The following is a 26,729-nucleotide window of genomic DNA, read 5'->3' as shown; positions in this document are numbered from 1 at the left end:
TAGTTTCTGCCCACCTTTGAGGAAGGGTATTTGGGATAACTTTTTGTAAATTGATGGTAAATGCAAATATAGTAATGTCAACTTTAGATCAGTGACAAAATTTTAACTTGCTTCTCCACTAAATCGAGACTGAAAAACCTCAAAACCTATGGACAAGATGTTTTTCAAAACTCCACTTCGGTTTACAGGTGTGTGCTTGGGGCAACCAAAACAAAGATTACTGCGATGATGGCAGCCACCCAGGCTCAGATAAAAGAGGCGCCTCTCAGCGTGCTTTGCGGTGCCAGCCCACCTGAGGTCAGACTCAATTCTCCCCACTTAGGGCAGGGATAACAGAGCCCCCGAGCCTGGGTTGGAAGTCCGTACTACCGTTTTCCTAGTCTTGGGCTTTGGGGTCAGCGGTCCTCCAGGCTTGCTCCGGTTTGGGTCGTGGGGTGACTGATGGCTGGGTGCGGACAGGTGGCCGCGGCACTGTCCCCATCGATTCACCACGCCGCTCTCGGCCCTAAGGGGCAACACTTCGCTCCGACTCTACCAAGTAAGTGTCCGGGGTGGGCAACCAGACGCAAAGCGCAGCGGGATCGGTTCCCGCCAGGGCTGCTCCCCCCGCCTCCGCGGACCCAGCCCCTCCCGCGCCGCGACTCGCCCAGCCTGGGGAGGAAGGGTCCGTCCAGGGCGCCCAGCTCCGCCGGGGGGAGGAGGAGGCGGCGGGACCCTGTCCCGGGGCTTCTTCCTGCTTCCCCCAGCCTCCACTCCCGCCGCCTCCCCGTCCGGTGGCTCCATTTTTCAGGCGCGTTCTCCTCAGGCAGAAGGCGTCCGTCCCCGAGCCTTCCCCTCGTAGTCCCCTGGGGGCCCCGCTCCCCATCCTCTAGGCTCTTGCAGCGCCCCCTCAGGCCGCCGCCCCAATCCCGCCCCCGGGCTCCGGCGGGGTACTGGGCGCAGGTCACCTCAGCGCGGGAGGCCGGCGCGGCGGCGGGTGGCTCCAAGAGGTGCCGCGCCCGCTCCCGGGGAAGGCGCTGTGGCGCGGGGCCGCCCCCTTGCGCCCCGGGCGCCGGCTGCGGCCCGGCCTCCTCCTCCTCTTCCTCCGCCCTCCTTGGCTGGGAAAGTGGGAGGCGGCGGCGGCGGCGTGGTGTGTGTGCGCGCGTGAGGGGGGCAGCAGAGAGGAGTCTCCCGGTGCCGCCGCGGCGTCAGAGACACTGCGAGCGGCGAGCGCGGTGGGGCCGCATCTGCATCAGCCGCCGCAGCCGCTGCGGGGCCGCGAACAAAGAGGAGGAGCCGAGGCGCGAGGTAGGGCGCGCGGCCGGCGCGGGGTCGACGGGGACCCAGCGTCGGCGGACCCCTAGCCGCGGAGAAGGCGGTGGTCTCGACATTCCCCCATCCCCGCCCTGGGTCGGTCTCTCTCTCCTCTCGCCCTCGGGTCCCCGTGGGCCGGGAATCAGGACCTGCGGAAGCGGAGCAGCCCGCGGCCTCTGCCTTCTCCGGGCAGGAAGCTGCCAGGGCTCCGTGCCGCGGTCTCCCCGGGCGCAGCCCAGCACCCCCTGCTTCCCGGATGGCGCGGTCTCTCTGGGGACTGTCGCCTTATCTCGGCTGGGCTAGAAAGCTGCTTCCCCGTGGCACTCTGTGGGGCTGAGTTTCGCAACTTAAGCCTGCGCATTTATTTTTAAGTCCTTGAAAACTTCCCGCAGTCGTGTAGAGGGATTTGTGTCCCCGGCCTGAGCTAAAGGGAGGCGGAGATGAGGGAGGCTGTAGGGTGAGATCCCCACGCTGGGACCGGCCGGGCCGCAGCCCCAGGCCGTGACCGGCTCCTGCCGGGTGCCGCCGACACCTGGCCCCGGGGTGTGTCTGCGGCGAGCGGCCGCCGCGCCTCCCTGCGGGCTTGGGAGTACCTGTGCTCGGCGCCGTGGGAGCGGGGGTGCAGCCCTGGGGCTCCCCCGCCCCGGCTTTGTCAAGAACAGCTGTTAATGCTCCCAGCCAAATCTTTTTACTCCCGTTCTCCTGGGCATTCACTTTTACATTTATTTTGGCGGTGGGGGGAGAGCGGCGCAGTAAGTGGCTTGCTTTTTCCTGAATGGCCTCATTTTCATATGCCCACAGTTTCCAGTCCAACATTCCATTGTCGAATTCTTTTGGTGATAATTTTGCCAGCTTTTCTGAATGGGATTAGGACAGGCCGTTCAGAAATGTGTTTCAGAGTTTATCAACTACTGCCCTGAAAGGCGCTTTTCTGTTTTAGCTGCTTTCAAGCAAATCTGTGTCTTTTAGAATTGTCAACCTTCAGCTCTTTTTGGTTGGGCAAAATTAAACAGTTCTATTTTTAATAACAGCAAAGAAACATATGTATTTAATATTGGGATCATTTACCACGAGCGATCACATGAGGCATGGTTTCTTAAACGCTAAAGTGGCTTAAAAAAGGGAATTTAGTTGGATATAAAAGTAAATTTCAGGTAGAGGAAACTTTCAATGGCCTCTGTCAGCTTCTCCTATGAGTTGAAGACTTTATTAAGGCAGCTGATACCACTTTCAGAGCTTAAGAAATTATGTTCCTTATTGCACTTCATAAATCCTTCTGCGGGAATTATGTAATACTCTGTGCCTTGTGTTTGCCCAGTGAATCCCTAGATATCTTTAGGGGTTAATTTTGCGTTGTTTAGAAAGCCTGTTTTGTTTTCAGTTGTTGACTTTGGAGTTTAGGAACCCACATTCCAAAGCAAAGCTACACTATTCAGACAGGGAATAGTGTACTTTGGGTACTTTTTGATTCTTGGCTCCTTTATGAACTTTTCCCCTAGATAACAACACTCATGTTCTCTTTTCCCCATGACTCTAGAGCAAAGTCTGAAATGGATGTTACATGAGTCATTTTAAGGGATGCACACAACTATGAACATTTCTGAAGATTTTTTCTCAGTAAAGTAGATAAAGATGGATGAATCAGCCTTGTTGGATCTTTTGGAGTGTCCGGTGTGTCTAGAGCGCCTTGATGCTTCTGCGAAGGTCTTGCCTTGCCAGCATACGTTTTGCAAGCGATGTTTGCTGGGGATCGTAGGTTCTCGAAATGAACTCAGATGTCCCGAGTGCAGGACTCTTGTTGGCTCGGGTGTCGAGGAGCTTCCCAGTAACATCTTGCTGGTCAGACTTCTGGATGGCATCAAACAGAGGCCTTGGAAACCTGGTCCTGGTGGGGGAAGTGGGACCAACTGCACAAATGCATTACGGTCTCAGAGCAGCACTGTGGCTAATTGTAGCTCAAAAGATCTGCAGAGCTCCCAGGGTGGACAGCAGCCTCGGGTGCAAGCCTGGAGCCCCCCAGTGAGGGTAAGTAGCCTACAGAGGTAGTTTGGTGAATAAAGGTGGTAATGTCCACATTTTTTCTTTATTCTTTAGCTTGGTGTTTTCGAAGTCAACTCATTGCTTAGGAAACCATACATACTGGAACAGATAGATTATACCTCTGAATATTTTTTTCCCCCATCTTGGAATGAGATTGGATATAAATAATACATTTTATTGTTTTGAAAATTATCTCTAGATAGTCTCTGTTATCTTTTAAGATAAATTTTGGGAAACAAGTAGCAATTAGTGAATGAAATCTAAACCAGCTTTTGTTCTGTGCCCATTTTAAAATGGAAATTTGGTATTTCATCATTTTGATGGGGCTGAGAGTCATAATTACATGTATGTAGTACATATGTAGTATATATGTTGTAAGTATGTGTGTGGGTAAATCATAAATAGGAAATCAAGCCTTAATTTTTATGTTGCTTAGAATCATTCTATTGGTTTTATGAATACACAGCACAGAATTTACTCGTTGGTGGAATTCTTAACAAATCATGGCTACAGGTAGCAGAGTTTCGTTGCTGTAGCAACAAAATGTCACTTAGGACTACACTAAAACATCTAGCTTTATGTTGGGCTTTATAGTGAATGAAATGAAGTATTTCCATCGAAATGATTTTTCTTGGGATTTGAGTTTGGGCTGAAATAATTTTAGATGAAGCTAATTATTTGGACAGCTACCACAACTGTCACACAAAATTTCTGTATTTATTAGAAATATATATAAATAATCTATATTTATTAGAAATATAGGTATTTCTAATAAATATAAATTATGTTGCAGGTGATGGATTCCTGATAAAATGTGCTTTCTCATTTTTGCAAAAATAAAAAGTGGTCAAGAGCATCAGTAATTAAAACAACTTCATTTTTGTAAGAAGAAGGAATTCTAAATTATTGGCCAAACTGGTAAAATCTGCTTTTAAAGAACAATTAATCTAGATGAGAATATTTTTTTCAAATGTCTTCAGTAAGCACTCAAAAGTGATGTCTTTCATTTAATACAGGAACTGCCCATTGGGATAGCATTAGATCCCATAATTCGCAGATGTGGATACCAGGCAGTTTTAACAGAATAGTTTTCCTACTTCTTTCTCAGGCTCATCTTTTGTAAATGATAGGAAGTATTTAAGTATATAGACCATTTTAATCACTAGAAAACCTGATCAGAAAACAATTTCATCATTAAAGCTGTCAGGTTTCTTTTGACATATTTATTTATTTAAAGATAGTGAGAACTTTGGGATAGGGAGGTTTTCTTTTCCTTATTTGGAGCCCACATGTTGTGAAACTGATCTGCTTACAGTGCTTTTCTTAGATTTCCTTTATTTTATGGAGTTTACTTATTTGGACTCGAATATTTTAATCCCAGAACCAGTGATCAAGTTGATAATTTCTGAGACACCTGATGTAGGTCTGTTTAGCTTAATAAAGGTGTAGATTTGCATCTTTGGAAAGGTTTTGCTTCCCTGTTAATTAGACTAGGGAAGGCATGGCTTCCTGGAATACTGTATCTTAGTTGTTGACACTGCCTTACCTGTTGTGAGGAATGCATTGAATGTTTGTTCACCGATAAAGAGGAATTTAAGGAGAGGCTCAAACACTCAACTTAATGTCTTTTGAATTTTAAGTTTTCTTGCTAACATGGAAATTGACTATGTAATTCTCATTTATCTGAACTGTTAAGCTCCCAAAATTGAACTTCATAGGTAAATTATTTGGAGATTTTGATCATGTTAGTATTATTTTTCTGGTTTATATGCTTTTCCTAATTTACTTCATGTTTCTTCTTTAGCATGAGAAAAATTACTTGCCAAGAAACTCAACTAAACTTGAGCCTTATAACCGGGATAAAATAGTTGAGGTGGATGGAACAGGAAATATGTCTGTTACTTTGCTGTGGGAGGATGGAGGACAAAAACAAACCTATTCAGTAGTCTGAGTTGATGCAATTGATGCAATACTTAGAAAAAGAACAGCCTTTTTTCTAGTTTAAAATAGTTTTTCGAGCCAGGTACTGTGGCACTCGCCTCTAGCCCCTAGCTACTTGCATCTTCAGTCCTAGCTACTCCAGAGGCTGGGGCCGGAGGATCACTTGAGCCCAGGAGTTCAAGTCTAGCCTAGACAACATAGCAAGACCCCTCCCCCTGCTACCCCTCCCCCATCCCCTGCCCCCCACCCCCCTTTTTTAAAAAAAAGCTTTCTCAATAAGTTACTAGTACCTTTTGCTTTCAAATATTCAGAACAGTCAGGGCCATACATATAGTTCAAACACCTGAAAGGTCAATACATTTCTAGAAAAGACTCCTTTTAAGAGTGAGAATTCTGTAACATGAAGCCACATGGATATTGTAAGGCACTTCTTTGGACACTTCCCTTAGGTGAGTGACTGTAATAAATCCCAAATGTGCATCCTCCTCCCTTAAGTGTTCTGACACAACCAAGTGGTGCAGTGAGCCTGTTTCCATATGTTGTGCAAAGCTGAAAGTGATAACGTGGAATGTTGCTTCAGTTTATTAGTTATGTTCTGTGTTTGGTTAGGCTGTGACCATGTGGCCTCCTCATGCGTTTAGCCAAAGTATATTGAATGTTGTCAACAGATTTGAACATTTCCAATGTGTGACGCACATCTTGTTCCCAAAATTTTAGTGTTTCCTGCCTAATTTGAAGGAGAAAAGGAGAGTGTGGGATTGGAATCACCATGGGAATCCATCAGTTTTTTACCTCTAAGTAAAGAATTCCTGTTGGTTTTAGGCCAAAGTCAAGCAGTGGAATGAGCCATAGGGAGAGGGACACTGCTGATACCTGTCAATGGCCTAAGAAATGTAGCTGCAGAAGTTAAAATGCATATATATAAATTAGATAAGGAAAGCATGGTTTTTAAGTAGTTCCTATAGAATTTAGACCTAATAGTTTCTGCTTTTTATGCGCAGTTCCAATGATTTAAGGAATCATTAAGTAATGATATGTAAACATAAATATGCATAGATATTAACTTCTCTTTAATATTCTCTTAAGCTGGCCAGGTGTGGTGGCTCACGCCTATAATCCCAGCAGTTTGGGAGGCCGAGGAGGTGGGTGGATCACTTGAGGTGAAGAGTTCCAGACCACCGTGGTCAACATGGTGAAACCCCGTCTTTACTAAAAATACAAAATTAGCCGGGTGTGGTGGCACGTGCCTATAACCCCAGCTACTCGGGAGGCCGAGGCTGGAGAATCGCTTGAACCTGGGAGGCAGAGTTTACAGTGAGCTGAGATCGCACCCTTGCACTCCAGTCTGGCCAAAAAGAGCGAAACTCCATCTCAAAAAAAAATTCTTTTAAGTTCTCTTAATATCTCTTAACATTAAGTTCTCTTAATATCTGTGCATGTTTCTGTTTAGATATCATTACTTAATGATTTCATGATGCCTCTACTTCACAGCAAATTTATTCATCCAAAAAATAGATCACATGAGACCCCCTGATTTATACTAATTTATACTTAGTTTATTCGTTGCTTTATTTAATAAATACTTCTTAAGCACTCATTAGGTGCCAGGCACTACACTAGCTGCTAGATAGGTAATGGTAGACAAACCATTCTTAGCTTTTGAATGTGTAGTCCATCTTGTGGGAGAGACACATTAGGTTTTGAATGTGTAGTCCATCTTGTGGGAGAGACACATTAATAAAATAATAACAATGCAGGCATGTAATTAAGTAAGTTCTAAGACACAAAGCTAGGGGAGAGGATAGAAGAAAGACCTGCATTTAGCGTGAGGGTGAATTGTGTGTGTGATCTTCAAAAGCTTCCTGAGGAAGAGGCATCTGAGCTGAGATCTTAAGGGTGAAATGATATTAATTAGGGAATGGGGGCTGGGCAGGGAAGGGGCAGAGGTGAAGAATATTTCAAAGGGGCTGACCTAAACAGGAAGGGGTGTGCCTCCTAGGAAGAACTGACAGAAGGTAAGTGTGAACTAGGCAAGCCGCAGGGATGGTGTAAGATGAGGCCTCAAATTTGATAATGTAGAAGGCATCAAGAACTGCCCCAAGGGCCACGTAGGGTGAAGGGTCAGATGGGTAGGATAGATAGGAAGTGCTCTGCATTTGGGATAAGAAAGAGGGACCATTGGGACTTAGACGATTAGCAGGGCTTCAGAACAGATACGGGATTGGAGCTTGTGTCAAAGAATGGAGAGATCGGGAAAGAAAGGTAGGGAATTCTAGATATGAGGGAACACACATGAAATTTATTTTCCCCTGTAAATGCTGTGTCTGCTTTCATTTCTCCATAGCACGGTCATACCTCCTTTCTCCCTCTTTCCCTATTGCTGACTGTTAGGGGCTGAATTATGTCCCCCAACATTGCTACGTTGAAGTTCTAACTCCTAGTACCTCACAATGTGGCCATATTTGGGGATAGGACCTTTAAAGAGGGGGTTAAGGTAAAATGAGGTCACATGCATGGGCCCTAAACCAGTAAGACCAGTGTTCTTATAAGAAGAGGAGATGAGGATGCAGACACACAGGGAAGACCATGTGAAGACACATGGAGAAGATGCCACTTACCAACCAAGGAGAGTTGCCTTCAAAGGAAGCCAACCCCACTGACACCTTGATCTTGGACTTCCAGCCTCCAGAACTGTGAGGAAATACATTTTTGTTGTTTAAGCCACCCAGTCTGTGCCCTTGGATGTGGTAGCCCTAGCCAACTTGTACTCTGACTGTAGACATACTCCTAAAGGTCAGCCCCTTGAGTGGTCTCTCGGTCCACTGCCAATCCCTTCAGTCCTGGTTTCCCCAGAAACTGGCAGTGGTCCAGCCTTCTGTGTTCTGTCATGGAATACCTTTGAGAAGTTGTTCAGCCCCTCCCTACTCCCTCAACTACCCACATTGCCTGGCATAATTTCTTAAAATAGACAGGCATGTTATAAGGAAGTTGAAGTTTATGTGACAATATACCAGATGCACAGAAAGTTCTGGAGGAAATGAAGGAAATATTGAGAGGGGAAAACTACTACTTTCTTATCTCTGACAAATTGGATTGATCTGTAGCTGGAGTCTGGAGAGAGTGCTTTCCAGGACTCAGTAGTACCTAAGGCATTACTCAAGGGATAGGTAATGATGGACAAACCAGATACAGATCCTTACTTGGTGCTTTCCAGGGCTAAGTAGCACCCTAGTAAGGCATTCTAGGCTTTATTCCAAGGAATGGCATTGGCAGAAAGAATTGAAGGAAGTAGTGGGAGAAAGTTAGGACAACTGAGTTGCTCCAGGTTTGGTGTGGAAAGCAACTGCCAGCTGTGAACTGTGCCGTGGGACATCTTTGACATCCATGTATGAACAAGCACCTGTAGAGAGCTTTCAGGTCCAGTTATGTTCAATAATCTATACTAGGTCAAAGATGACATTAATGCATGTTTCTGTTGAAAAAGTTTACATTTGGGGGAGGTAACACACAAGAAACAAGTAAGGCAGCAGATAGTGAAGCATCAGGGGGTGGGATAAGATATAGAATAAGTCTCTATCTATGATGGGGTTCTTTTTTGTAGTTCGTGGTCCTTGGATTAAGTCCATGGTCAAAGAATACCAAGTGTGGACCAGAGTGGTTGGGACATGCTCCCCTGGCGTGTAAGGTTCACTACAAACACTGACGGACAAAGGAGTTGTTGTCTTCGCACAGATGGGGATGAGGATGTGTATTAACTCATACCGGACCCAAGCAAGACATTTAATGTGGTGGTTTGGATGAGGGAAATGTTTCTGTGTGTTTCAGAATGATTGAATTAAAACGGAAAAGGTGGGTTTTGTTTGTTTGTTTGTTTGTTTGTTTTGGCTAAACCATGTTTGTTGCATGCTTGACCTCTTATTTTATCCATCCTTGATCGTTACTCCAGGCTTCATGTCTGCCCCATCCCTGACCTTTACTTCATTCCTGAGCTAGGCTTGATGGTGAGGCTCGGAGATGAGATCTTGAACGGGGTAGAAGGAAGGTATGGGAAAGGGGGTCTGTGGTGCATACTAATTGATAATTTTTTTTAAAAAGTAATGATTCTTTTTTATATCACATAAAGTATCATGTAACCATAATCATGGAAACCTCACAACAGCTTTCTGGGGTCAAGTGTTATCATTTTATTTATTTATTTATTTATTTTTTTGAGACAGAGTCTCACTCTGTCACCCAGGCTGGAGGGCGATGGTGAGATCTCGGCTCACTGCAACCTCAGCCTCCTGGGTTTAAGCGATTCTCCCACCTCAGCCTCCCAAGTAGCTGGGATTACAGGTGCCTACCGCCATGCCTGGCTAATTTTTGTACTTTTAGTAGAGGTGGGTTTTCACCATGTTGGCCAGGCTGGTCTCCAACTCCTGACCTCAAGTGATCCACCCACCTTAGCCTCCCAAAGTGCTGGGATTACAGGCGTGAGCTGCGGCACCCAGCCTAAGTGTTATCATTTTTAAAATGAAAAAGAATGTAGATTTCAAAATGTATGTAAAAGCATTCTGGTTGTAATAAAAATTCAACCATATAGAAGAATATGTTATTAAGTGTGTATATACTTGCAGATCTTTTCATATACATTTATATGTGTATGCATATAGTTTCTTGATTTTTTGCGGAACTAGAATTTCATGCTCTGGAGATTCAATGATTTGCTAATTCATTTACTATATCTATGAAATCTCTTCATGTTTAAGCACATAGACCTACTCCAGTTTTTGAAAAAACTCTTTATTGATGTATAATATACACATAGAAAAGTGTACTAATTATGTGTACCATTCATTTAATTTTTCATAGTATTTTTCTCATAGTATTTTTACTCATAGAATTTTTCTTGATAGTATTTTTCTCATTGCATTTTTCTTTCTGTTTAAAAAATACTCAGTGTAAGAAGAATACTCATAGTATTTTTCTTTGTTTTAAAAATTAAAAATAATACATGCTTATGGTAAGAAATGTAATAGTAGAAGATGATGTAAAGGAGAAAATCAAGGCTTCCAATATCTCTACTCCTTTGTTCCTAATCTCTAGGGGTAACCACTGTCACAAGGTTTTTTTGTGTTTTCTTTCAGACAAAAAATTGAATAGAAATGGAATCACATTGTATATGCAGTTCTGCAACTTGTGGTTTTTAATTTAATGATAAAACTTGGATAGCTTCTGTATCTACTCACATTGATCTATAAGAAGCTATTATGCATTCTTTTTTTTTTTTTTTTGAGATGGTCTCACTTCTGCCCAGGTTGGAGTGCAGTTGGCGTGTTTACGGCTCACTATACATTATTATTCTTATTTCATGGATGTAGGAGGGGTGGCTGAAAGACTTTAAATAACTTGTCCAATTTCTGATCCCAAATGCTTCCTTCCCTTACCTGCAGTTGACTTAAGTGACAAACATTTTCCCTGGGACCTCATGTTGCTTTTAGCAGGGGAATCTTTTCTCAGTTGCAGCTGGCAGAGGTTATTCTTTCCTCACTGTCCTTGCTTCCTATTTTGTTTTGACAAAAAGAGGACAAATAAAGCTCCTTTACAATGACAGTGGACCAGGAAAGCAGACTCTCCTTAGCTTGATGTATGGGGAAGAGTGTGGTTTGGAGGTCAGAAGTTGTGGCCTCTGGTTCCAACACTGCCATGGGCTGGCTGTGGGGTTTGTCTGGGCTTCATTTCTTCAGCTCAAAGATGTGGAGCCATAGGGACCTAAGCTCCATGCAGAGTGGTTGTGGGAATGGGGCTGGTGAGGGGGCTGAGTTTGGTCCATCTTTGACTTTTCAGAGCCGTTTGTAGTGTCTGGCACAGAGTACACACTCACAAGAGGTTTGTTGAATAAATGAGTGAATAAGTGAGTGGAGTACCAACCTCTCTAGGGATCCTTAGCTGTGTATTTAATTTCATTTCTATTTGGGATGATGAGAACCAAAGTTACTGAAAAGATACAGAAAAGATTATAAAGTGGATGTAGTGTTTGGCTGTAGAGCTACATAAAATACAGACATGAACTCAGTTATGTTGGTTTCCTGTGTGTGAAAAGTAGCCTGATGCAGATCTCTTTGGCAACCGTGATCCCCCACCCGTCCCAGTTTCCTTCATTTATTATCACTATTGCTCCAGTCCTTATTTATTTATTTATTTATATTTCTCTTTTGGGTGACTGAAGGAGAGAAATTATTCTGTTACTGCTGGCTGGGCAGGGAAAAGGAAAATCCGAGGGAAAGGGAGGAAAGAGATAAAATCTAGTTTTGCTTTAGCTGGAGGTCCATCTTGTTCTTGAGTTTCTTTGAAAAGTTCCACCTCTGCCCTGGCTCTCTGGCTTTAGCACTTCATCCCTGGCTTTTGCATCAGCTGCTGTAGAACCTGTGTTGAGTGTTAACTTCTCTGCCTTGCAGCACCTTGCACTGCCCTGGCCTGCAACTGTGGTCTGTTCTTTCCAAGTGGCTAAAAGAGGCGCAGTGGGGAGCCGGTAGAACAGACAGGGGGAGCAGGAAAGCAGTCCTTCTCCATTGCCTTCCTAAAACTGCTTCTCTGGGTTGTCTTCTCAAAATGCTTTGTTTTGCCCCATAATTAAGTCTCTGGTCTCAGAAAAGCAAAAGAATAAAATCAGAGGCTCAAAAAAGGCATGTGAGTAGGGGCAGTATGTCAGTTCAAGCCCCTGACTATTTTGCTGTTGCCTGTGGTCTTTTCTCAGCATTCCACGAGCCCCCAGCTCTCCTTTGCACACCTCCATTCCTTAACTCACTCTATTGGGAAGAATGCCTGCTTTTCTCCACTCTGGTCAGATGCTCACTCCATTTATTAATCTATCCCCTCTCTAGTATATTGCTTAATGTAGTTTAAGCAAACCCAAGACAATATGTAAAAAGACTTTAAAATTTTAAGGTCAAAAGGCAAATGACTTTGTAATTCATGCTGTGGCAGGATTCTTCCTAAGGATCCACAATACTGTAGCAACCTAGCACAAATATTATAGTGAGATGTACTTGTGATAGAAATACTACACATAGTGACATAGTATGGATAGTGAGGAACTCAGATAGCAGGCAAGCCTCATTTACATAGCAACATAGTATAGTGAGGTGTACATATGATAGAAATATTATGCATAGAGGCTGCCTTGCTGGTAAGGCTCCCTCATTTAGAAACTTCAACTCCCTCACCCTCCCAAAGCTTTTATTATAAAGAGTACATGTATCTTCTGCTCTCTTACAAATTTTGATTTTTAGTTTTTTCTGAAGGTAGTAACCTTAAAAAGAAAAATTCAGAGCCCCAGGCACCCTTTTTCGTGGCTCTGCAATCCTTTTGTCACGTATATGTCTGCCAATGCCTAGTCAAGAGGATGGTAGCAGTTGCTTCATGAATGGTGACATATGGGTGGCTGTAAACACAGCCATTTTAAAGATAGATGTGTGAGTGGGCTCTTTCGGGGTAGCTGGGAAGGGAATGGAGGTGCCATTTCAGATGGCTGACAGAGCAGTTAAATAGTAGATTATTTGCGTTGTGAAACATGAAAAAAGTGAGCAGTAGGAGGATGTGCAAATGAATTTTTAAGTTACGTAGTGCAGAAAGGCAAGGGCTGTCAATGTTGAGCATTTTTCTGTTAGCCTAAGGAAATAAATTCCTTAAGGATTAAGGAAATTATTATTATTATTATTTTTTGCCAGAAAAAAATCCTTTTGAAACACTGTAGTTTCACTGCTTATCAATTCAGGAATGAATGAACAGGAGTGAATTTTCATTATTTTAATATGTAATGAGTGGTCCTAGGCAATCAACATTTATACAGAAAGAAAGCTAAAGTTAGCTATAGGATGCTTCATATCTAGTTTTAATTTATGTGAAGTACCCCAAAATAATACCGTAGCAATGTAAGTAAGAGTGTCAGTGTGGGATACAAATATCCCTAGCATTTGTATAAAGTTCCTGGAAATGTGAGCAGTAATGTTGAAAAGCTGAACATTAGATATGTTATAAGGAGATTCAATTCTTGTAGAGCTAAAAAATATTCTTACATTCCTAATTATATAACTGCTTAGTTTTTAAATATCCTTAAAAAACTTTAAAAGTTTTTAAAAACAAACACATAGAATAAACATTATATAATAAAACTAGATTTCAGACCTTAAGTTTTCATTTGCCCACTTTATCCAGAGTGACATTTAGTTTACTAATCTCTATTATTTCAGTTTTTTTCAAAATCTTTGAACAGTTTTTTCCCCATTATTGAACTTGTGTTTTATGCACAGTGATGATTATTTTTCAGCATTTCATATGCTTTTTTTCTGCCACAGTTGAAGTCTGAGGCTAAATATTTTTGCCATCTTTGGTAGATCTTATTATTTTCATTCCTGTCTTAACTGTACTATAGTAGCACTTTTATTTTTCTTTTTTCTACTCATTTTTGTAAAACAAGTCTGAAATATTAAGAAGACACTGGAAGTGTTAACACTGTTGTACAAAGCCTGTGATGTTGCTGAAGCTGAAGTGTTGGTTAAAGGCCCCAAAGTGTGACAGCTTGAAATGTTTACATAGCAGCTGTTCCAAGAAAGTTCAAATCTGGCAGCAGAAAAGTACTGGGTCTCCATATATGAAGCATGAAAATATATGATGTGTGGAAGCTGAGAATCACCTATATGGTGGAAAGAATGAGGAGACCTGCTTTCTAGTCCTGGCTATGTGATTTGAGGCCAGTGTTTTCTCTTCTGTAGGACATAGTTTTCTCTTTTATAAAATGAGGCTTTTCTGATATCTGAGTTCTTTTGTAGCCCTGAAATTTAAAAAGTAATTACCGTAGCAAAAGCCAACTTTGATATCAAACATTTAGGACAAACTCAGATTGGCACCTGGATATGATCTTGGTGCATTGAGGTGACATGTGGCTCTCACATTTGCCCATTGACACCAGTAATCTGCCTTTAATGTTCCCTTAGAAGCCCACACTGTGCCTGCCACAGGAGCCTTCAGATGAACTGTTAGATTTAGAAGTGAGGTAGAGCAGAAAAGCAAGGACAGTTTAGGGAGCCTGACTTTGGATTAAGCTCTAAATGGGGCTGGTTTGCTTGCTAGATCTCATCTGCTAGAATTATCCACCTCTGTTCTGCCAGATTATTATCTTCATCTAAAGTTGTTACACTGCTTGAAATTCCAACAATTAGAGATTGTCTGCATATTAAAATGTCCTGCACTTTAGAACCATATTTAGAATTACCTAACCATATTTCTTTTCTCAGTTTTTACTGATGTGAGAACCCCTACTTTGATGGACAGGGCATTTATTATGCTGAAAGAGCGGGGAGGCAGGTAACTGAGCTTCTTTGAGGTCAGGCAAGCCTGGATGGGGGAAGCTGTAGTGAGGGGTTTAGGCAGAGCGACCATGTCGTTTATCCTCTACCCTGGGACATTTTTGAGAGTGAAAAGGATGTTGTTGATAATTTTGCAGAGTCAACAGGAGTAAGTCAGGACTGTCTGAGGCGAACAGGGCCATAAGTTTACCCTAGCTGAGAGCAGTGTGAATGAGCACAGGATATAGAAAACAGGATTCATTAAGCATAGGGGAGACGCCAGAGAGTACAGAACTTTTCAAAAATGTTCAGGGGAAATGCAGAGGAATTAATTTCTTCCTCTGAATGTTCCTTTTTTGTGTGCTCTGTGATTCCTGCTGGACAGAAAGTGTCTGGTAATAGGAAAAGCAGGAGATTTATTATCAGGCAGAACTTCCTCTGTTCCTTGTTATCTGTGTGGCTCTTGGGCAAGTTACTTCCTTACCTAATTTCTTCATTTGTAGAATGATGAAGAGCTGCTTTCCAAGTTTGTGAGGATTACATGAGATAAGGAATCTCAAATGCCCAAGACCTAGTACATGCTCAGTAAACATTAGTATCTTCAGTTTTCCCTCTTTCTAGAAATTAGAACTTTTAATACCATATCACAGTTATATTGTAAAATAAACTCTGGGGCAAGTGGATTGGCTCACATCTGTAATCCCAGTGCTTTGGGAGGCCAAGGTGGGAGGATCAGTTGTGGCCAGGAGTTTGAGACCAGCCTGAGCAACATAGTCGGATCCCCATCCCCCTTCTAAATTTTTTTTTTTAATTAGCTGGGCATGGTGGCATGCACCTGTAGTCCCAGCTCCTCAGGAGGCTGAGGCTGGAGGATCGCTTGAGCCCAGGAGTCTGAGGCTGCAGTGAGCTGTGATCTTGTCACTGCACTCCAGCCTGGGTGACAGAATGAGACCTTGTCTCTAAAAGAAAGAAGGAAAGAAACAAACAAAACAGACTATTGGTGTGTATGTAGTCTGGTAATTTAATTAATTAACACTTATATGTTAATACCATAGAACGTTTTGTTCTGTTTTAAACAGCTGGCTTAAATTCAGATACCCAAGCTGTTCATAAATTAGTGACTACATAAGATAGTTCTGGTTTTACAACTATAGTGTGACACTGGTTGAGTCAGTCAGCTTCTCTGGGCCTCATCTGTAAAAGGAAATGGAGAGCAACATTATCTATACTCCCTCCCTCCCTCTATTTCTCCCTCCCTTCCCTCCTCCTTCCCTTCCTCCCTTTCTTCCTCCCTTCTCCCTTTCTCTCTCCCTCCCTGCCTCCCTCCCTTTCTTCCTTCTCTGCCTCCTTCCCTGTGATTGGGGAAAATAATAGCTCAAGTAATTTTTAAAAAATTCAATTTAGTTATTTCTTTAGCATAATACTAAAGACTTAGACTCCTAAGACTTTCCGTAAGGGAAACTAGATGTGCTTTGTAGTGCAGTCCTGATTTTTAAAATTTAAGGAGCCCAGGCATGGTGGCTCACGCCTATAGTCTCAGAACTTTGGATGGCTCAGGAGGAAGGATTGCTTGAGCCCAGGAATTTGAGACCAGCCTGGGCAACATAGCAAAACCCCATCTTTACCAAAAACAAAAAAATTAGCTTGGCATGGTGGCTCGTGCCTGCTCTCTCAGCAACTTCAGAAGCTGAGGGGGGAGGAACGCTTGAATCCAGGAGGTCGAGGCTGCAGTGAGCCATGATCACGCCACTGCACTCTAGCCTGGGCAACAGAACGAGACTCTTGACTCAAAAAGAAAAAAAAAGTAATGTTAGGAAAGATTATTATGCCCATTGTTAAAACATGGATGTTTTAATGCACTGTTGGATAGATGGATGGATGGGTGGGTCAGTTGATCTATCTGGACTCTGTGTGTGTGTGTGTGTGTATGTGTGTATGTGTGTATGTATCCATGCATATGCACATGTGTGTAGTGTTTTATTCCTTTGTGGCTGATTTTTGCTTACCCTTCCCCAACCTTGCCCACCCTTCCCCTCACTTCCATACCATTAAGATTATGTGGCTTAAGTAGTTATTACTGGTCAGTTTTTCCATGTTTTGGTTATTTTTTAATAGCTCATATCTAGAGCAGCCGATTTCCCTTTAAAAAAATTGTGACATATATAAACAGATATAAACAAATGCATTTATATACTTTTCTGATGCATTTTGCAAATGCTGCAACAGTGAAGAGCCTTGCTATGCTTCAAATTTCAATGTTTATATATTTTTTAATGGAGTTTCTATTTATAGTTAAAATATTCACCTACTGATTTTGTAGCTAAAATATTCATGTACTGTTTTGGGTAAGAAACGACACTGGGTGAACATTTTTTGAAAATGGTCATCTACTGGGTTTTTAGAAAGTCTCTTCTAAAGGACGTTTCAAAAGCTTGTTGATACAAACTTATTCCAGTGCCTTACCATCTTCCTAGCCAGAGGAGGTTCTTTTTTCTGTTAAACATAAATTCCTGTCCTTGCAATGTACTCTCATTCCTTTCATCCCATCCTTAATGGAAAAGAGGTGCTCCCCTGTACCTCTTCTTCCTGACCTTGCAGGCTGTGGTGCAGCCCTGACCTCCTCTCTTTTTATCTGCACTGAATAACTGAGTTTCATTTACATGTCCTCAAAGGACCCATTTCCTAACATTTTAATCATTTTAGTCACTCTCCTTTGGACGCTGTCCAACTCCTGCTTGCTGTGCTTGGGTTCAGGTCCAGAAGAGCTCTTAGTGTGGTGATAAAGTTCTGAATGGGGCTTCAAGTTGTGGAAGGGCTGTCATGGGACCCTCCTGCTCCTTGTTTTTACATCCTCATGTTATGTACCTTTAAAAATAACTCACTACGTTGCTGGTTCATGCTTTGCCTAGATCTCAGATTTTCTCTTTTCCTTAGATAAATTCAGTTTCCCCCATCTCTCGAGTGGTTAGTTTTTACTACCCTCCGGATTAAACTTGTTTCTGTAATCTTTACGATAGTGTCAGCAATTGGCCACTATCAACAGGAATTGAAAAATGCCAATCCAAAATGCAATTGCTTTAATACATATTTGTGATCATATGGATACCTGATCTTAAACACATATATACCTTGTTTATTACATTTATTTTGAATATTCTCTGGCCCCATTTGGTATTGTTCTCTAATTAATTGTGCTTTAGTGTTGTCTCCTGTACCAAGTTATAAGGAACTTGAGATCAGGAGCTCTTTTGAATTTTATACCTCTTTTCTGCTCATGACTGTGGAAAAAGTAGTAGGTGGTCAGTTCAGTAAATACTTCTTGATGGAACTGATAGATGACTACTCACATTCCAGAATTCCAAGGTCCATTGGAACACATTCACATCCTTGTAAGTTTGAGTGTCTAACCACACGTATATTTTGGTAAGCTTAATCACATTCATTTTCCCACTATTTAAGTCAGCAATGACAGTAGTACTCAAAGGCTAGGTAAACCCTTATGAAACTTGACTGTAATTGGATATTGAATAACAATTCTCTTGAGAATGGCCCTTGAAACATTTTGGTTGCACCCACCATGGTGGTCTAGAAATCATGTTTTCCTAGTTTATTAGAAAGAATGTTCTGCTGAGTTGAGTCAAAAGCCTTATAAAAGTTAAAATATGTGATATGTTATCTCCTATCCCCCAGGCACATCATTCTGACATAGAGGAAAATGAAATTGATCTAATAGGAATTGGCTGTCCAACTGTCATGTTGATCTTTACCAAACACCTTATAATTTCTCTGCTTGCAAATCTTTTAGAATGCAAAATGTTACATGTATAATGGCTTCTTTTGATGCAGATCATCTGTATACTAAGTAATTCCAGAGGTGGGTAATCCTGTGGATGGTAGGAAGCACAGGTAATGTGGTTAGCAATAGCACCTCTACATTTTGAATCCTATGAGACGCAACATGCACATTCAAAATTAATTAAAATTCTTGAGAATGGAGCGGAAAGAGGGAAGAAAAGGGCAGTTAGAATAAATTAGTCCCAAGGGATCCTTTCCAAGTCTCAAATCATAAGCCAGCCAGCTGTGATATGAAACATGACAAAAGCCCATGGGCTCTCTAGCTCAGAAAGCTGCAAGGCTGGATTCTCTGTGATTGTTAATGTATCAACAATTTAACTATATACATGGAAATACCTTGAGTTATTACTTCTCTCAGGAGACTAAGCTATCTGATACCTACAAATAAGTAACACTAGGTCTACCTAACATTTCCTTATGGATTAAAAAGAATGGCAGATTTTGAGAAGCAACATGCTAGGAAGGCTTGGTAACTTTAGAAATGTGCCACGCTGTGGTTTCTAGGTATGCTATGAATGAAGAGCTTTGTGTGTAAGAAGTGGGAATTCTATGTGAATATTTATTATGTAAATTCTCATGTGTTACTAGGTTTATTTAAGTTTCTTCTTTGCGATCCAAACTTTTCCTTGAGAGGCAAGTTTATTTTTCACATTAACCTGATATGTAAATTTCTCAGTCACCCCCACCTCCCACCCCTAGGGCTTTTTTCTCCATCCAGTTTCATGGTATCAGGTCAGTATTTGGGCAGAGGGTGTTTATCATTAACAACTAGCTAGAGTCATATTTTTGTTTAACTTCCCTTTTGCTATAATCCACCCATCCTGCCTGTTACTGTGGGTTGTTGCCAGTTTAGGATTTATTTAACATGCCTTATGTTCAGTGATATATGTTGAAATTTAGAATGTATGAAAAAAGAGCCTGTGTTTTGCTTATGAATACATCAGTCCATCAGCACGTATTTATTCTCTGTCCCTGAACTGAAGGTCATCGTTTCTTGGCAGCATTACTAGACATACTGGGATATTAAGCCAAAAAAATAGAATAGGTTGGTTAAAGATAGATTGAGGCAAAAATTGATTCACAGTTTGATACTTAAAACCAACTTTCCTGGTCAGTTGACTATTATCTGGCAATCAGGCAGAGTTGCTAATTATTGGCACCCAGGTGCCAGATGGTAGGGAGTAATTAGATTACAACTATCTTATCTATCAGTAGCTTTAGAATGAGAATAGTAGCAATTTTCATAGCCCTTTTCAATGGTCATGAAAACATTTTAAAAGCTGATCCTATGGAATATTGTATATCTGACTCCAGAAAGTAAATTTTTGACACATTACCTTGGGGAAAAATATGTAACAAGATATTTTATAATCTTGAAAGAGAGAAGTAATATTTTAGCAACTCTGTGTCCTGTTTGTTGCATCTGGGTTAGCCATGAATGAATTCATTCTGTTCTCAAAGAACTTGTTTTGCATTGATATCACTGTTTGAAAAAGTAAGCTGTGATAGAATTCATAAGCTGGAAAACTCAACATGCTATAAAATGTGAAAACGCAGGCCTTCTTAAGTGCAACCTGAAACAAGAGTGAATTGCCTTTACCTAACACATCTCACGTGGTTCTTGAGTTGCTGCGGAACATACCAGAGTCCTCGCTCTTGTAGGCACACCACCTATCTTTTATAGGCTTCAACTGAAAAATACACTTAGTTGGCACAAACACATGTATGATCAAAGGTGATCTGAATAAAATATAGTTTTGATTGATGAATATGCAAGGCTTTTCTTTAATGTTTGAAGGAAGAATGATATCACAGTTTTGTTAATAAAATAGAGGTTAAAGAATGGAATTGTTTCTAGTAGGCTGCGCAGCCCTAAATCAGTCAAAAGTAATGAAGCAGTTTTCTGAAACAGATTGGGTTTCCTTACGAAGGAAGCCACCTTTGTTCCATGTCACTGATGCATTCCTTGTAGGTGAGGTCACTCTGCATTGCTGATATCTTCCTCCTTTCATAAAAGGGAGATGGGGACCGCTCCCAGTGCATTCCATTTCTCACAATCTGTAAAATAAGGCTTAAATGTACCTGTCCATTAAAAGCTTTTGAAGGACGAAAGCCAACCTCAGAGGCTTTGTGAACCATGAATTGACAATGAAAGACAGTATGCTTCTGTTTTTCAGATAGCCTGTTTAAGGACAAAAGAACTATTCACTCTTACATGACTTTCATTTAGTTATAATAAAAGGGATGAGGATGGTCATCTTGTTTTGTGCACGATTTTAAGGCTGCTTGACTGAGATTATCTGAAACAATACTCTTCAGTTATTCTGACTAACAAAGTCACTGAGAGGAATGTGTGTTACAGCGTGTATACATGACTTTACGTGTATTTGTTTAGATGTAATGAAATTTAAAAAGTAGTTTCCTACCTTCCACCCTCCCTGTAAAACCTAAAGGGTGAAAGCATTTTGAGGATATCAGGTTAGGCTCTATGTATTGACATAGTCTCCTAACTAACCTTCTGTCCACTTGTGTCTCCCCAAGTAGCTCCCTTGAACCTCAGTTAGTGTGACATGTCACTCTTGCTCAAAACTATGCTATATAATGGTCCATTAGACTTCAGTCGCATAACTGAGTCCTGCCCTTTTCCTCCACCTTATCTCCTCAGCTTAAGTATTCTGCTCCAGCCATACAGACTTTCTTGCTGTTTATCAAACCACCAAAGCCTAGGGCCTTTGCACTTAGTCTTTGCCCTGCCTGGAAGGAAGGTCAGCTTTTACCCAGGTCTCAACATGGCTTGCTCCTTTCCTTCAGTTTGGTCTCTTTTCAAATGTCTCTTCCTTATAAGGGTCTTCTGTGACCACCATATCCAAAAAAAGCCCCACCCCTCACTCTACTGCCAATCTTCTAGCCTTGCACTGCTTTGTTTTTCTTCATGGCACTTATGTCTATCTAAAATCACATTATACATTTATTTGTTTAATCCCTCCTACCCCCATCCCCACTACCCCACAATAGGCAGTAGGCTCCATGAGAACCAGGACTTTGATTAAATTTATTCCTGTCTGTATCCCCAGCAGCTAGAACACTGCCTAGTACATAGTAGGTTCTCAATAAGAATTTGTTAACAAATAAATCAGTGAATGGTTATACTTGATGTATGTTGATGTTACTGAGCACACCTCATGTTGAAAAATATTGCAAATAGGAGAATGACTGTTATTCATTCAGATGTTTAAATTGAAACAGTTTTAATAGATGAGTAAATTAAAGTGTCATATATGCTTATTTGGCAATTCACTTTGTATTGTTTTATGAAGATAAATGTGGAATGATTTAAAAAATAATCTTGCCGCAAGCTTTTTTTTTTTAAACCCAAGAGATGAGCAGTATGATTCCAAACCATAGCAGCATCTCTGTTTTTAGCTCCCAGAAATGAATACAAATCCTTTATAACTGACAGCATTGGTGTACTTCAGTGTTCATACTTTTAAAGCTACCCAGAACACCAGAAAATGAGAGCATGGAAAGGAATGCTTTTTTATGCATTTCTGCAAATTTCTATGCTTAACATATTCTTAGGAAGAGAAGTGACATTGTTTTTTGTACCTAAAACTGTTTAAGGAGTGGGTGGAAACACCTATTAATCTTGGCTGTGTCGTGACTTGAGCATATTTCCTCATTTGATATAGTGTGGATTCAAATTAGACTTCAGATAATCTTTTTTTTTTCCTTTGCAAAATAATACAACCATATTGTGGGCCGATTCTGTTGAGTGTCTGGAGCCTGATGATTAATGTCAGAGATGAATTTCCTTTTTCTAATATAATCATTGCTGTATGGGTTATATGTACAACTCATTGAAATCTCTCTGTATAAGTCACTCATAAACATGACTGCAGTCATATGCCTCACAATTACTGTACTTTAATCTGCACTTGCTTCCTCCTACGTATTTACTTAAAGAGTCACAGCTTGCTGGAAATGTATCCTTCCTACTGTTGCTCTGTGTGTCTCCAACGGGGGGATTGGATCCTTGTATGTTTTTTTAACCAGCAGATAATTGTGTGCTTTAACATGCATTGGTACATAATCTGCTTTCCACATAGAATTAGAGAATACCCTTATATCTCCAGTGGAGTGTCTTAGTCCATTTCTGCTGCTGTAACTAGAGACTGGGAAATTCGTAAAAACAAATATACCCCAAATTTATTTCTCACAGTTCTAGAGACTGGAAGTCCAAGATCAAGGTGCTGGTAGGTTCAGTTATCTGGTGAGGGCAACTCTCTGCCTCCAAGATGGTTCCTCTGGAGGGGAGGAACACTGTGTCCTCACATGGCCCTCTATGGGCAAGCTAGCCTAATGGTGGGTGAAGCCTCTTTTATAAGGGGCTTTATCACATTCACAAGGGAGGAGCCCTCATGGCCTAATTGCCTCTTTTTTTTTTTTTTTTTTTTTCTTTTTTTGAGACGGAGTATCGCTCTGTTGCCCAGGCTGGAGTGCAGTGGCACGATCTCGGCTCACTGCAAGCTCCGCCTCCCGGGTTCACGCCATTCTCCTGCCTGAGCCTCCCGAGTAGCTGGGACTACAGGCGCCCACCACCACGCCTGGCTAATTTTTTTGTATTTTTAGTAGAGATGGGGTTTCACCGAGTTAGCCAGAATGGTCTCGATCTCCTGACCTCGTGATCTGCCCACCTCGGCCTCCCAAAGTGCTGGGATTACAGGCGTAAGCCACTGGGCCCGTCCCTAATTGCCTCTTAAAGGCCCTACTTCTTAATACCATCACATTGGCAACACCTGAGTTTTAGAGCGAAGCCATTCAAACCATAGCACAGGAATCACCAAAAACAATGTTGAGTAGTTCTATGAGGTCACTGAAAGTAAGCAGTGCACTTCAATCTGGAGTAGCCTTTGTTGTCTGTGTCTGAATAGTCACAAACACCCACCAGGTGAACAGCTCCCAAGTTCCAGATTGGGAAACTGGACTGCTCACGTGGATGTTTCCCCTTTTCCTATTACTTTTTTTGAATTTTTTAAAATTTTACTTGAAGTTCTGGGATACATGTACAGAATGTGCAGGTTTGTTACATAGATATACATGTGCCATGGTGGTTTGCTACACCCATCAACCCATCATCTAGATTTTAAGCCTGGCATGCATTAGGTATTTGTCCTAATATTCTCCCTTTCCTTGCCTCCCACCCCACAACAGGCCCTGGTGTGTGATGTTCCCCTCCCTGTATCCATGTGTTTTCATTATTCGACTCCCACTTATGAGTGAGAACATGCGGTGTTTGGTTTTCTGTTCCTGTGTTAGTTTGCTGAGAATGATGGTTTCAGCTTCATCCATGTCCCTGCAAAGGACATGAACTCATTCTTTTTTATGGCTGCATGGTATTCCATGATGCATATGTGCCACATTTTCTTTATGCAGTCTATCGTTAATGGGCATTTGGGTTGGTTCCAAGTGTTTGCTATTGTAGATAGTGCTGCAGTAAACATATGTGTGCATGTGTCTTTATAGTAGAATGATTTATAAACCTTTGGGTATATATCCACCAATGGGATTGCTGGATCAAATAGTATTTCTGGCTCTAGATCCTTGAGGAAGTGCCACACTGTTTTCCACAGTGGTGGAACTAATTTACAGTCCCACCAACAGTGTAAAAGCATTTCTGTTTCTCCACATCCTCGCCAGCATCCGTTGTTTCCAGACTTTTTAATGATCGCCATTCTAACTGGAGTGGCGTATCTCATTGTGGCTTTGATTTGCATTTCTCTAATGATCAGTGATGATGTGCTTTTTTTCATATGTTTGTTGGCTGCATAAATGTCTTCTTTTGAGCAGTGTCTGTTCATGTCCTTCATCCACTTTTTGATGGGGTCGTTTTTTTCTTGTAAATTTGTTTAAGTTCCTTGTAGATTCTGGATATTAGCCCTTTTCCTATTTCTATTCCCATTGTTAGCTCCACAGTTTCTATCGTGTGCAGGAATGTCATGATGCCTCCTCAGACTCAGATCACAAGGTCCACAACCCCTTTATTGTCTTCAGAACAGTAATCCTATTCTCTCTGGCCCATATAGTTGTACTCCTATCCCCCACCCTATATGTGTTATTACCATTTATCAAGCGATGCTACTTTGTTCACCTCTCTAGATTCCAGACTCTCAGACACAGATCATGGTAGTCTGGAGTCTGCATCTTCTCCAGGCTCTAGCTCACACCTTCATACGTGCCTCGTGTTACCAGGCCTGCCTGCAGCTCTGTGGCTTCCTTCACTTATCACATGTTCATCACTCTCCCCTGGACCAGGTGCATAGCTCTAATGTTGCTGTGGATGCCGTCCACCATTCACTCTCTCAGTAAATATTTATTTGGGGGAAGATCCCTCAGTGAGTGTGTCTGCCTCTCCTGTTTACCACTGCAATCTCTGTCTAAACCTATCAAGCTCACTTTTGTTCTTTTCCCCACCTCTTCCCTTTTGGTTTGCCTCTTCTTGACCCTCTCCACTGTCCTCTTCTGGCCCCATCTCCAGTTTCAGTGTCTGAACCTTTGTCCTCAGTCATTATGCTTTTCCCAGTGAGCACATCATGTCTTACTCTGCTAAATAGCCCCTTGAAGTCCTCTTTTAATGCCTTAACTACTTTTGATTTATGGTAGAACAATCAGTGGAGAGTAAAGCACATGGTAAAAGGTAGCTTTAATAGTGTACATTTCTAATTTTCCTGCAAAATGGAACTTTATTGCTTCCCCCTTCCTCTTTTAGATGAAGAGCTATGAGATTATTCAAGTTTTTCTTTCTACAGCAGTCTTGCAAGATTGTCATATTTACCAGGGAATTATTTTATAGATGAAAAAATTTGAATGGGATTTTAGTTTCAGAATGAAATAATTGCTAGTTAAATGACTTACATTAGTGGATCAGACCCAGTTAATGTAAGTTTGTGTCTTTCTTAAAATAAAAGTTGAAAAATTAAATTTGCTCCTTGGTAATTTGATTTGTAGGAAGTGGGGAACAAAGGATTCCAAACAGGTCTTTTAAAATCAGTTCTAATTAATTGCATGTGCAGATGCATCAGCTAAGATTGGGAGGCAATTAGTCTAATTATGTTTAAAATACAGTTGCATGCTTAAATAGACAGTCACACCCTCAGGCCTGCCTATCTTTTCCTACTTTCTCCTTTAGGCACGTAGTGAATTTTTTGGCCATTAAGCATGACCTCTTCAGTGTCTGTGGAGCAGAACAAAGTGACAGAATACAGATGAGCGGGGTTGCACATACTCCTAGCTCAGTTTGATACTTCAGTGATAATATCTATATAGCACACCGAGGTGGAAATATTAAAATATGCTGGGGAAAATTTGTGTTCTCTAGTTAACTCCCCCTTTTTGGGGTAATCTTATTTTTGGAAATCTGAGCTCTCTTTATGAAATACGTGTCTCATGCTTCAATTTGGAATAAACTGTAGCTGAGTCTTATTTCAAATATTCTGAAATAATTTGATTTCAAAGTAAAACTTGACGAAGTAACACCTTGCATAGTAATATACCATTTGCATGAATGACTTTGCCAACTTCAGACACATGGTTCAGAGGGGCCAGTGAAAGTATCATCTGGGCTTCTGTAGTAGTTTTATACCCATCACATCTTCAATTGCTCTGACTTAAAGTGGATATGACACCCCTGGCAGACTGTGTTTTCCTGTTTGACTTAAGCAATTGATATTTGAACAGGTGAATGAGCATAGATGTTTATGATTGTCTTGCCTGCCTTTGATTAAAAACTAATGTGACCACTTTTCAGTACATTTGGTTTTATTGGAAGAATCTATTGAAGGTGGTCTTGTACGGATACTCCCCTGTTGCCCTTCCTTTGGTTTCTGGTAACATTAAAAATTACTTACAAATTACATTTCACTTTATAGAATATCCTGCAGTTACAAGGTTACAGTCTTTATTACTGACCTACCACCGCCATACGGATTTTTCTATCAGCTGAACTTGCTGTATTTCTGGCCATATTATTTGTAGCAGAAACTGAGGTTTACTATCATTGCTATATTTATAGGTGGATTATCCGGTTTTCTCCAAGTAGGCAAGAATGGGATCTTGAGGACAGTTAGTTGATGATGTTAGACCAATTGGAGCTTTGTTTTCTGGACTGTTTTTGCTACCCCTGGTATAAGGACATAAGCTTATGTCATCTGTGTGCTATCAAAATATAGTAGATTTTAGTGGACTATATAGATAAATTTAGATGGATAATTGAAACAT

General features: G+C 41.4%; 1 protein-coding gene across 2 annotated transcripts in view; it reads left to right on the top strand.

Annotated features, from left to right (window-relative positions):
- Positions 1-950: 950 nt before the first annotated feature.
- The window catches only part of SH3RF1 (SH3 domain containing ring finger 1), a 176,980-nt gene continuing 151,201 nt past the window's right edge, over positions 951-26,729 (top strand). The window contains exons 1-2 of one of the 2 annotated variants that reach the window (XM_003821807.5): positions 951-1,287; positions 2,831-3,318. In XM_003821807.5, coding sequence (XP_003821855.1) covers positions 2,926-3,318 — 393 coding nt within the window. In that variant the 5' untranslated portion in view covers positions 951-1,287; positions 2,831-2,925. The remainder of the gene's footprint in view (positions 1,288-2,830; positions 3,319-26,729) is intronic. The other variant, XM_034959399.3, reaches the window with a different exon arrangement.

This window comes from Pan paniscus, chromosome 3, assembly GCF_029289425.2.
Source record: "Pan paniscus chromosome 3, NHGRI_mPanPan1-v2.0_pri, whole genome shotgun sequence".
Taxonomy (NCBI): Eukaryota; Metazoa; Chordata; class Mammalia; order Primates; family Hominidae; genus Pan; species Pan paniscus.
Note: the sequence above shows the minus strand (reverse complement) of the source record. Positions and strands in the feature narration are given on the sequence as shown.